The sequence below is a fragment of the Thalassophryne amazonica genome, chromosome 17 (genome assembly GCF_902500255.1).
Source record: "Thalassophryne amazonica chromosome 17, fThaAma1.1, whole genome shotgun sequence".
Taxonomy (NCBI): Eukaryota; Metazoa; Chordata; class Actinopteri; order Batrachoidiformes; family Batrachoididae; genus Thalassophryne; species Thalassophryne amazonica.
The window spans coordinates 15,880,767-15,893,195 of NC_047119.1; the positions used below are offsets into that span (position 1 = coordinate 15,880,767).

Here is a 12,429-nt window from a genome sequence, read left to right on the forward strand (position 1 = left end):
CTTTCTTTTAACCCCTAAAGATGTCATTAAATTTATTTTTTAAAGGGTGCAGCCCCTTTTCATTTTTTAGTATTTAAATAAAAGGTTTTCTTCAGCACTACTATAATTTATTCCTCAGTATTCTTATAAAAGATTCACAAACTTATATGGCCAAAATGATAAAAATCACACATTCTGAGGCAATAATAACTCAGATGGACTTTTCCTACCCTCAAACAGCAAACTGCCAGCATCGGCATGATGCAGCCAAAGGAATTCCAGCGTAGACCTTCAATTTTAAGTGAAAGTACCAATAGACATAACACTGGAGCCTTAAAGTGACAGACAAACAGTCCACCACACAGACCTCATTGGTAAGCACTCAGGATAAAATCTGTATACATTTAAACATTTTGCTGGATATCCACTGGACAGGTAAGGCGTCTCTCAAAGGGGTTTGCAGTGTCAGTACTACATTGTACAAGTATTTACAGTGTTTTTACTTTGTTCCCAGAAAAGATTCAGTGGGGAGACAAACACTTTTTCATAGCCTTATTCAACTCTATAAATGTGTTAAAATCTAAGCCCTCAAATGGGCTCATGTAGGGGGGATAGCCTGTTGGGGTAAACTACAGTGGGGACCATGTATGCCCTGCAGCCGCTATGTAACCCATGAAGGCTCAACAGGAACCGTGAACATGAGATGGGTAATGGGGGTTCCGGTGAAACAAACATCCTCAACAGCGGCTCAGGCAGAGGGGTAGTGTTCTGTAACAACGGCTTGTGAAGGCTGCAGCAGGTCCTCAGACCCTGATCATCTGGGATTTCCCAGACCAGGCTAAGGATCTGTCAAGGGCTGTGTTTGATGGCATGCAGGACATTTCCACGTTAACCCATGCACAGGCATCTCTGGATCAACCCTGGAATAGAATTCTACCATCCCATCCAGGAATCGACCAAAAATGATTTTCCTCACCACAAAGGCATTGACATGAGGATATGTGGGTGATTCTTAACTATGGGCACTATTTGCCTTGTAAATGTAATTTCCACCACACCATTGCCTTACAATATAAAGCGCCTTCGGACTGATTTGGCGCATATATACATGTGCTCTGATGTCACTGTTTATCTCCATAGAAACTACCCAAACAATCTTTCATACAACCCCTGGCAAAAATTATGGAATTACCGGTCTCGGAGGATGTTCATTCAGTTGTGTCACAGACATGACACAAAACTAAAGTCATTTCAAATGGCAACTTTCTGGCTTTAAGAAACACTATAAGAAATCAGGAAAAAAAAATTGTGGCAGTCAGTAACAGTTACTTTTTTTTTTTCCTGATTTCTTATAGTGTTTCTTAAAGCCAGAAAGTTGCCATTTGAAATGACTTTAGTTTTGTGTCATGTCTGTGATCTGCTTTTTTTCTACAAAATTAACTGAAAGGACATCCTCCAGCCGGTGATTCCTAATGATTGCCAGGGGTTGTACAAACTGTTTAAAGGGACATTACAGTGTTGTGGTGGAAATTTCTGGCAATAGTGTGGACAACTACATTTTGTTTAATAAATCACAACAGTTGTATGACATTGAATACCCCAATTATGTTTTGATTATTTTACTGATATTTTATTCAGAGATATTTAAACACATTAGAAAAAACGTTTCTTTACCAGTCATTTTATCAGTGAAGATCAAAAGTCTGGGTGTGGGACAAGCACAAAACGGCAATATTTGCATAGTAATGATGCTGAAAAGTAACTACTAGAACATTTCTTAACACACTTTCATTGTAAAGATAACTATAAAGTGTGAAATTTCCCCTTTTTCGGTTTTTCATACAAATAGGATCAAAGGACATAAGTGCCCGTAGTCTAAGAATCACCCATGTATTTTTTGGAATTGGAAATTCTGAACTCTCGATTCCATCAAATGCATCAGACTTTCACCGTGTGCGCGCACTGCCATGCTGTCTGCAAGTCTCAAGGGGAAAAACTCATTGGATTTTGCCATAGAATCCCCCAATATCCTTCTGAGACCCACCCATTCATTATGTCCTCTACAGTAAAACAAAAAAGTAAAACTGAAAAGATACTTTTCCCCCCTCATTTCTCAGGGATATACTTTACCAGCAGTAAAATTAGCTTTAATTTCATGATAGATCACAGAAATTAAGGGAACTTTATAATAAACTGATTTCACCATTAAGTAAAGCAAAGTGAACTACACATTTAAGCCCAATATCTCAAAGTGAGCCACATGTGGGGAGAGCCTACATTACCTCTCAGCAGCTCATGTTATCTGAGGAGACAATTCTTTAATTACTAATATATCCCCTACATACTGCCTATCAAATTATGACCTATCAAAGGTCATACCTTCACACTTGTCCACTTCAGCATCTGCAGCTCATTGCTTTATCAATATACGTATACTTGTGTGCATTTATTTTCAGTAACTTTTGTAAACACAGGTAACTCCAGATTCTCCAAAGTGGTTCACTGCAGTCCCACTAAGACAGAAAATAAGAGGGAAAAGCAAGACCACAGGTTCCTTAAAAAGGTCTCAATCCCATCTTTTCACCACAGACACTGTTCAAGAAATTCAATACAATAAAAATGTAGAGGCCTATAACTCGTAATCAAAGTCAAAGCTACTTTAAAATTATTATTTTAGGTAAAATCAAGACGGAAAATCAGAAGAGCACAATAGGTTGACCGTCAAATTAATTTTTGCATCCGTGAAGTTCACGTTAAAATCTTTATGGATGAAGGGGCTTTATTTCATAATCACATACTGAAGAAAAATCCAGTTTTAAGCCCCACTGTAGCTTTTGTTTGAAAGAAGAAAAATGTGAAAATTTCACATCAATTATGCTGAAGTGCCCCTTTAAGATTAGAGAAACATCTTTCTGGATGCTCTGTGAACACCCACGGCCTAAAATTTATTAAATATAACCTGTTAAAATGCAAGTCCCACTCTAAATTTTGTTTGTAGTTGTACAACATTGTAAATAAAAGCTGATTGGTAGATCAGGTTAAAACAAATAATTTTGCAAACATTCCACAATTTGCTGTGTGTCAAGTTACTTTTACGAAAAACTAGTGTTTCCACTCTCCTTGGAAATAAAACATTAGGGTCTTAGATCCTCTTCAAATATGATAAATAAGCAAAGACCTGAGGTATATTTTGTGTCTGCATGCCGACCCTAACACAGATGCAGCTGTGGGTACAGAGACGTGCACACGGTTAGAGAATCGATCTGATGAAGTGTGTGAGGAGAGATGTGACCACACAGCGTTCTGTGCACAACCTGTCTGAGTTGCACAGCCGATGTCCTGATTCTAAAGTTGCAGTGTGCCTACAGTATCAGTCACACGCGAGATTACAGAGGGAAAAAAAAATAAATAAATCACAGCCTCAAAATCTGGCTGAATGATGTGACAGAAATAACACCTCTTAGTCACATTAAATTCTGTTTCAGAGTTACCAAAAGTCTCAGCAGGCGATGAGGAGATCCCTTCTATTTTCCTGTTATCATGAGACGAAGCAGAAAAAACAAAAGGGAGATAAATAAATAAGAATCAAAAATCATTAAAGCTAAATCCCCCTTTAATGTTATGAAGTCAAAATAAGAAATTCCCACTTAAACTCCCAGTAACCGAACATGATTCCAACATCATACTGTGTGGATTAAATTAGAGTCAGAACACCAGGAGGTCAAGAGTTCCAGTAAATAAATAAATAAATTATGTACTGCCAAAATGAGGGTTCAAAAATGAAATGAAGGATGGTACACATATGGTGGATGGAGATTTTACAGGAAAGGCAGAAGCCTCACTCTGGGGCCGCCGTTTGTCGTCCCGCATTCTCTCTTCATCCTGTTTCTGATGCTGCAGTCTGGCTTAGGTGACTGCATCTCCCTAAAAAGAAAAGCAAGCAAAAGAAAAGACGCAGGAAAGGACGGTAATACAAGTTAGGCAGAGGGAGGAGAAGCAGAAAAAGGAACCAGCGAGTATGTTATGAGTACATGACACTGTTAATGAAAACATTATGACAAGGGGTTATTTTGTCAAAAGTAATTTGCAGGATTAAAGTTGCTCCTTAAATTTGTGAGACCATCCCAAACATAAAATCAAAAATCATTATTAGTTTGCTATAAATTGTAGAATAATTGGTTTAATACGAGGTTCCAGTTTTAGGAGATTGGTTATAAAAAGAGGACATCAAATACATCAGTAATTATTATAGGCTGTATTGCACAACATTATTTTGAAAAGTGAAATGTTCTAACACAGGGTTTTCAAAGTGTGGAGCGTGAGCCCTCCTCAGAACAAATGAATAGCTGCCCCCCCACGACACCAATTTTCAACATCTTCAGATGTTTCTTTTTATTCTTTTAAACATCTTAAACACATTTTAAAAGTATGTGTGTGTTTTTAAGAAACTGTCTACGCATTTACACATTTTACAGCCTTTGTAAACATTTAAACGTGTTTTAAAGAACCTTCTATTCTATTTTTACCTTTTACCATATTTTAAACATTGCTTTTTTTAAACATTAAATTCCATTATCAATACCTCCTGCAAATTTTCTGTGTACTAAAAGTAGGCTTTACAGGTTTTCTATGTCAATAACATTTTATTGAGTCTTAAGGTAAACAAATATGAAATTGGTCACTGGATCCTTGATCTCTGGACATAAATAAAAATAAACAAAGTCTGTAGTTTTTCTCAAAGCATTTCCGTTCAGACATTAATGGCATGAAAGTCACTCCAAACCTCTGAGCTGAGCTCTTCGCTGGCTGCACTGCAAGTCAACATCAATGAAATTCATAAAGAACGCAGGACGTCTGATTTTTGGAGGAAAAAAACATTTAGTCTGTTGTAGTTTGTTGTCCTGTGTTCCAACATTTGGAAAGAGGTGTCATTTGATTTAAAACCATGATTTGCTTGAGTTATTAATTCCGACGGACTCTAACTTGACTCAGCAGAGCGGCGCAGTGTTTGGAGCTGCGCAAATGGAACGGAGGATAGTCGCAGTTTCTTGCCAGCAACAAGACAAGAGTCCCAGTAAGTGACTATAAGCCCACAAACGCGACTCATGATTGAACATTTTAAATGGCTCAGAGGGTTAGAACGCGAACTTGCCACTTCGGAAAAGCAGCGAAGCAAATGAACCAACGAAGCAGTGCTCCGACCACTGCTTCGTTGCTTCAACTTCAAGAACAGCCGCTGCAGAAGCGGTTGATGACAGACCCACTGCTGGTTTGTAACCAATGTAAAGAAATAATAATTTTTCCTGATAAACACCCTAAAAAACAGCTACTCTGAATGATCGATAAGGGAATCATTAAGCAAAAAGGCTATTGAATGTCGGGGGATCGAATCATGTCTTAACGATTCTCGAAAAGAACTGGTTGCTCGACACCCATTTCTTGCACCCCGAGAACACCTCAGTTTGAAAACCACTGTTATAGCATGTAAAAATACCTAAACAACAGTATTTTAAATGCTCTTTGATTACTAATTTTGTAACAAATTACAAATATCTTACTTTTTGCCTAAAGAAGCAAGTCCATACAGGACTCCTGTGGCAAAGGCGATGGCGTTTCCAAACAAGGTTGTAAAGGAGAAACTCAAGAACACAGGAAACAGAGCCATCCTGAAGGGTCGACACCCAGCCGGCCGCAGCCAACAAGAGACAAAAACCGAAGTCAATAAAAACCACATACAATTTATGCTGTAGAGATGAATCCATAGATCCATAAGTGTTTGGACAACAACTCTGTCTCTGTACACCACCACAACTGAGTCCATTGTTTACTGTGCTTGATGTCCACATTTTATTTTCGCGTGTCTAGCAGAAAGCTGCACAGGTTTATAGGAGTTTGCAAGTGTGACCATGAAGGCTTGGAGAGGAAGCGACACTGGGTTAGAGATCTCAACAAGACATGAGACACTTTAAAGCTGTTTATCAGCTTACTGATTGTGGCTGGACAAATGAAAGATCAAAAGACACAAAGGTGACAATGGGAATCAGAGACTTAATGCCAGGTCATGTGGAACTTTGAAATATCAAGCGTAAGAAGCCCTGTAAGCAGGAAGCAATGTTGACAGCAGTATGATATTCTCTGTAATTGCTGTCACTAAAAGCAGCAGCTGTGTGTTGTGTTGCAAGGTATGTATTCAGTAGTTAGGTTGTCCATCTGGTTACACTTATGGATGTATTTTATGCGTCCTGCACTATTTACGCACAAGTGGTGTTGAACACAGAAGGGTTTTAATCGAAGAAACAGATTATATATCTCATCTCAGGTCTCCCCATGTGCATTCTAGCAATTGCAGCTGAAATTTCCCATATTCTTTGTAAGACAATCTGTCTCTGTGCCAGCCCACCATGAAGCTGCAACTGGTGTCAACAGGAAAAAACTGCACAATGCATAGTTTGTACAATCACTACCAGAAAATTATAACTACTTCAGGAGTCGTCATAGGTCTCTTTGTAGGCTTCCCTCACTTGTCTCTTTTGAGAATGTTTACACATACCACAGAACACCATACTGTTTATATTTCTTAATGACTGACATAAAGGTCAAAGACATATTCAGTGACGTGAAAATGTTCCTGACATACCTAAAGAAAACTGATTTGTTTGAAAATTAATCCTTAATATTTACTTTTTCCAGTTACTTATGGGCTCTAAAAATGGATGTACTGAGCACAGAAAAAGCTGTAATTCTGAAATGGTGAATGTGTTTTTTTTTTACAACCCCTGGCAAAAATTATGGAATCACCGGCCTCGGAGGATGTTCATTCAGTTGTTTAATTTTGTAGAAAAAAAAGCAAATCACAGGCATGACACAAAATTAAAGTCATTTCAAACAGCAACTTTCTGGCTTTAAGAAACACTATAAGAAATCAGGAAAAAAAAAATTGTGGCAGTCAGTAACGGTTACTTTTTAGACCAAGCAGAGGGAAAAGAATATGGACTCAATTCTGAGGAAAAATTATGGAATCATGAAAAACAAAAGAACGCTCCAACACATCACTAGTATTTTGTTGCACCACCTCTGGCTTTTATAACAGCTTGCAGTCTCTGAGGCATGGACTTAATGAGTGACAAACAGTACTCTTCATCAATCTGGCTCCAACTTTCTCTGATTGCTGTTGCCAGATCAGCTTTGCAGGTTGGAGCCTTGTCACGGACCATTTTCTTCAACTTCCACCAAAGATTTTCAATTGGATTAAGATCCGGACTATTTGCAGGCCATGAGATTGACCCTATGTGTCTTTTTGCAAGGAATGTTTTCACAGTTTTTGCTCTATGGCAAGATGCATTATCATCTTGAAAAATGATTTCATCATCTCCAAACATCCTTTCAATTGATGGGATAAGAAAAGTGTCCAAAATATCAACATAAACTCGTGCATTTATTGATGATGTAATGACAGCCATCTCCCCAGTGCCTTTACCTGACATACAGCCCCATATCATCAATGACTATGGAAATTTACATGTTCTCTTCAGGCAGTCATCTTTATAAATCTCATTGGAACGGCACCAAACAAAACTTACAGCACATCACCTTGCCCAATGCAGATTCGAGATTCATCGCTGAATATGACTTTCATCCAGTCATCCACAGTCCACGATTGCTTTTCCTTAGCCCATTGTAACCTTGTTTTTTTCTGTTTAGGTGATGATGGCTTTCATTTAGCTTTTCTGTATGTAAATCCCATTTCCTTTAGGCGGTTTCTTACAGTTCAGTCACAGACGTTGACTCCAGTTTCCTCCCATTCGTTCCTCATTTGTTTTGATGTGCATCTTCGATTTTTGAGACATATTGCTTTAAGTTTTCTGTCTTGACACTTTGATGTCTTCCTTGGTCTACCAGTATGTTTGCCTTTAACAACCTTCCCATGTTTGTATTTGGTCCAGAGTTTAGACACAGCTGACTGTGAACAACCAACATCTTTTGCAACATTGCGTGATGATTTACCCTCTTTTAAGAGTTTGATAATCCTCTCCTTTGTTTCAATTGACATCTCTCGTGTTGGAGCCATGATTCATGTCAGTCCACTTGGTGCAACAGCTCTCCAAGGTGTGATCACTCCTTTTTAGATGCAGACTAACAAGCAGATCTGATTTGATGCAGGTGTTAGTTTTGGGGATGAAAATTTACAGGGTGATTCCATAATTTATACCTCAGAATTGAGTGAGTCCATATTTTTTTCCCTCTGCTTGGTCTAAAAAAAGTAACTGTTACTGACTGCCACAATTATTTTTCCTGATTTCTTATAGTGTTTCTTAAAGCCAGGAAGTTGCCATTTGAAATGACTTTAGTTTTGTGTCATGTCTGATCTGCTTTTTTCTACAAAATTAAACAACTGAATGAACATCCTCCAAGGTGATTCCATACTTATTGCCAGGGGTTGTATTAAACCTAGTTGAATTAAACATGAAACTCTACACTATGAGCACTTTTTGGTTGCTTCATTTCAACTCCACTGTGGCGTTGTAGAGAGACAGAACCACAAAAATTGTGCCACTGTCCAAATTCTGATGAACCCAACTCTAGATAAAACAAACATTCTCAGAACAGGTCCAACGACTTTATGCAATGTTAATATTCAGAAATTCTTTCTAAATTTAAATGAGTCCATGAAGCACCGACTCTGTTGATGTAAATCTTATACACTGTGTAGTTGTTCTTACCCGCAGTAGAACAAGGATTTCTGCCAGGGTCTGAATTTGTCTGCACGGGCTGCAACGGCATTAGCAAACTCTACGAACTGGCAGCAAAACGGTACTTCACACAGGAAGAGCACAAAGGCGTTCAACCTTGAGACAGGATGACGATACAGCAGTGAGTCATCTTCAAATAAACACAGCACCTGCTTAGAAAAGAATTCTATCATCACTATTCAACATATTTAAGAAGTACGTGGAATTATTGAGTGGAGCCAGGCTCTCCATCAAAGATAGTACAGTGACAGAAAAGCAACATGTCAGTATATTCCGATAACTATGTAAAATCTACAGCCTTAAAATGTAGCGAGAATAATTCAATTTAAATTTATTTCATTATATAGCACCGAATCACAAAAAAGCTGCCTCTAGGTGCTTCACACGAGTAAGATCTAACCTTACCAACCAACCAAGGATAGTAAGTTCAACTTCTTTCAAGCAAAAATGTCAACTTTTCAATCTTTATTTATAGTCCCAAGCAGAAACTTTATCTTGTCACAAAAAAATTCCACACAGAGATGTAAAAAATTATACACAGGTGCATGATGCATTTACAAAAATTGTAACTTTGCACAGTGATGCTCTGATGTGTCAATTTGAAATATCCATGAGATTACAACTATGACTTAGGATAATAGGTTGTCAAACTGTAAAAAAGAAGAAAAAAAACAAAACAAAACAATGTCCTCTTAGACATTACATGAAATAAATGATCAGCCAAAGAAAAAACAAAACAGATCTGGCGCAGAGTTTAAAGGAAAAACACTAATTTATTTGAACTGAATTTAATTTTAGTACCATATTTACATATAACAGAGACCAACTGAAGGTGAATGAACTAACTTCATATGCTGTTATAGTTAGAAACTTACACCATCCACACTCCGGCAGCAATGTTTAAAGGGTTCACAGTGACACAGTTCCACACGCCTGAGATGGCACAGGCTGCAAGAAAGGACAGACAGAATGTAAACAGACCAAGAAGACTGCTTGTCAGATAACAAAGACTGTGGCACACATTGCTCCTGATTAACAGGGCAAACACAGGATGAATGAAGTCAGTTTTTCTCTCAGTGTTTCCACAAACGTTCTTCAGGGTCCCTTCACACATGAAAGACACAGAAACCAGAAGAAAATCCACGAACGAAAACGAAATGGGGAACCACAAACACAGTGTGAGCAGATGGGACGTGTCGCACCACATCGCGCGGCTGATGTGGAGAAAAATAAGATGGAAACCAGCTGTATAATTAGTGAATATCACTGGGTTGATATAATAAATAAAAGGGGACGGAATACAGAACCCCGTGGTTAATTAACCCCTGTTAAATAAAAAATAACTGCCACTCACGGGATTCAAACCTGCAATTTACAAAAGCTCAGATTACCAGATGGAAAGTTTACCACTGCGCTACAATCACATAACAGGAGCATAAAATGGCTAAAATCAACAAGGAGATGAATGTATTTTTTTTTTTTTAAAAAGACAAAACAGCGCCGTTATAACTGACCAAATGCCATCATCAGAGCCTGATGAGAACTGTTATCCACATAAGATGCCCTAGTTTTGGAAGACAACATCGGGAAATACTTTAATTCCTTATTGGGGAAATTACTGAATAAACATAGCATTTTTAATGAAGTCCCTATGTTTGTCTGCTCTGGGTGTGTTTCTCAGCTTTTAACCAGAGGACGCTAGTGTTCTGTCCAATCAACAGAAGAAAAATAACTTTTTTAAAAGCATCACAGTGCTCCATTTATTTAAGCCAGCATTTGGCCATCTGTCGTCTGTTCAGTATTTTGCTCACAATGAAAATAAATCCTATTATTATATGGCTGGCACGCTATGCGCATTCTGATTTGCTGATTACCGATTGATATTTTCCCATATCGGTCTGGTTACCATGACATTCGGCCCGCAAAGTGCATTTTCATTACAAACCAGGAAGCTAAAAATACAATTACAAAAACCAAGTTGGACGTGAGCGTATATCAACACAGCATCGAAAAAAAAAAATACAGATTGAAATCTTACCAGCTAATGACCAGACCATCTGTTATCAAGTTCTTCATGGAGATGAAGAAAGCAAACAAACTCCACACCGTCAGTAGCATATTCAGGCGATACTGTAAGTTTGTGTTATATATTATATATATATATATATATATATATATATATATTATATATTAGGGGTGGGCAAACATAAAAAATCTAATCGCATTAACTCAATGACTTTCTTTGATTAATCATGAATTGCATGGTATGAGTCCGACATTGTTTTTGCAAAGTTACACACCGATTTAATGTTAATTTTAGTGACCTCCGATTGGCGTAACCGAGTGTCATTACTGCCGACGTGAATTACAATCTTACCAAATTTACGCTTAGCCTTAGCCAGCAATTCAAATTTCCTTCAATGTCGCCTGCTCTGGCCCCCGGAAGACAATTGACAATGGTTGCTGGTGTCGCTAACATTCACATTTCTCAAAACAGAGTCGCCAATAACCAGAGTTTGATCCTCGGCGAGTGTATCGTCGAGTGGGGAAAAACGGTTAGAGATGTGCACGGGTTGACGGTGTACACGGGGCTTCTGTTTAGGGCTACGCTTCCTCCTCACAGTCACCCAGTCGGCCTGCTTTCCCGACTGCCCGGGATCCGCCAGGGGGAACTAACGGTGGCTAAGCCACCTTGGTCCGCACCGACTACAGGGGCCTGGTTAGCTGTAGAATTTTCCACGGTGCGGAGCCGAGTCTCCAATTCGCCCAGCCTGGCCTCCAAAGCTACGAATAAGCTGCACTTATTACAAGTACCGTTACTGCTAAAGGAGGCCGAGGAACAGCTAAACATTTCACAACCAGAGCAGAAAAGTGCGGGAGAGACAGGAGAAGCCGCCATGCTAAATCGGCTAAAAGCTAGTAGCTACGCAACCTAGTGGATTCCTAAAAACACGCAAAGTGAATAATGTGTAAATAATTTAGAGGTGATTCAGCAGAAGGAGTGCTTTAGTTAAGGCACCAGACAGGCCATGAAGCAGCACAAGTAACGCACGGCAACAGCGAACGCACGACAACGGTGCAAAAATAAAATAAAAATCCACTAGACAGGCTGTGGAGCAGCACAGGTAACACACGACAACAGACTAGACAGGCTGCGGAGCAGCACAGGTAACACACGACAACGGTGGTAAAAAAAAAATAAAAAAAAATAAAAATCCACTAGACAGGCCGTGGAACAGCACAGGTAACGCACGACAACGGTGGTAAAAAAAAAATAAATAAGACAGGCTGTGGAGCAGCACAGGTAACGCACGACAACGGCGGCAAAAAATGAAATAAAAATCCACTAGACAGGCTGTGGAGCAGCACAGGTAACGCACGACAACGGCGGCATCATTGTGAAGTGGTGAGTGCACCAGACAGACAAAAAAAAGGTTGATAGAAATAGTTTGCTTATTAGCACATAAATTATACTTTGCAAATATGGCTGTTACATGAATAACAATGTCATATTGCACAAAATGTGTTAATTATGACCAACAGAAAAGAGATGCTTGACTGCTTGCTAGTCATTAACAGAAACCATAGATGTATCTTGAACCCATTCCTTGATTAGCCATTGAAAATATCCCTGATATACACTTTATGCAGCGGTACCAAATTTTGACCTTGGTCTGACCTTGACTTTTCACAGATTTTT

At 38.8% G+C, this 12,429-nt stretch overlaps 1 protein-coding gene across 1 annotated transcript; it reads right to left on the bottom strand.

Moving 5' to 3' along the window:
* Nucleotides 1–5,516: 5,516 nt before the first annotated feature.
* LOC117530051 (calcium channel flower homolog) lies at nucleotides 5,517–9,843 on the bottom strand. The gene is made up of 3 exons (XM_034192985.1): nucleotides 9,605–9,843; nucleotides 8,700–8,825; nucleotides 5,517–5,645 (listed from the first exon to the last, which is right to left on the bottom strand). The coding sequence occupies exons 1-3, from the start codon at nucleotides 9,841–9,843 to the stop codon at nucleotides 5,534–5,536; spliced, it is 477 nt and encodes a 158-aa protein (XP_034048876.1). The 3' UTR covers nucleotides 5,517–5,533.
* Nucleotides 9,844–12,429: the final 2,586 nt, after the last annotated feature.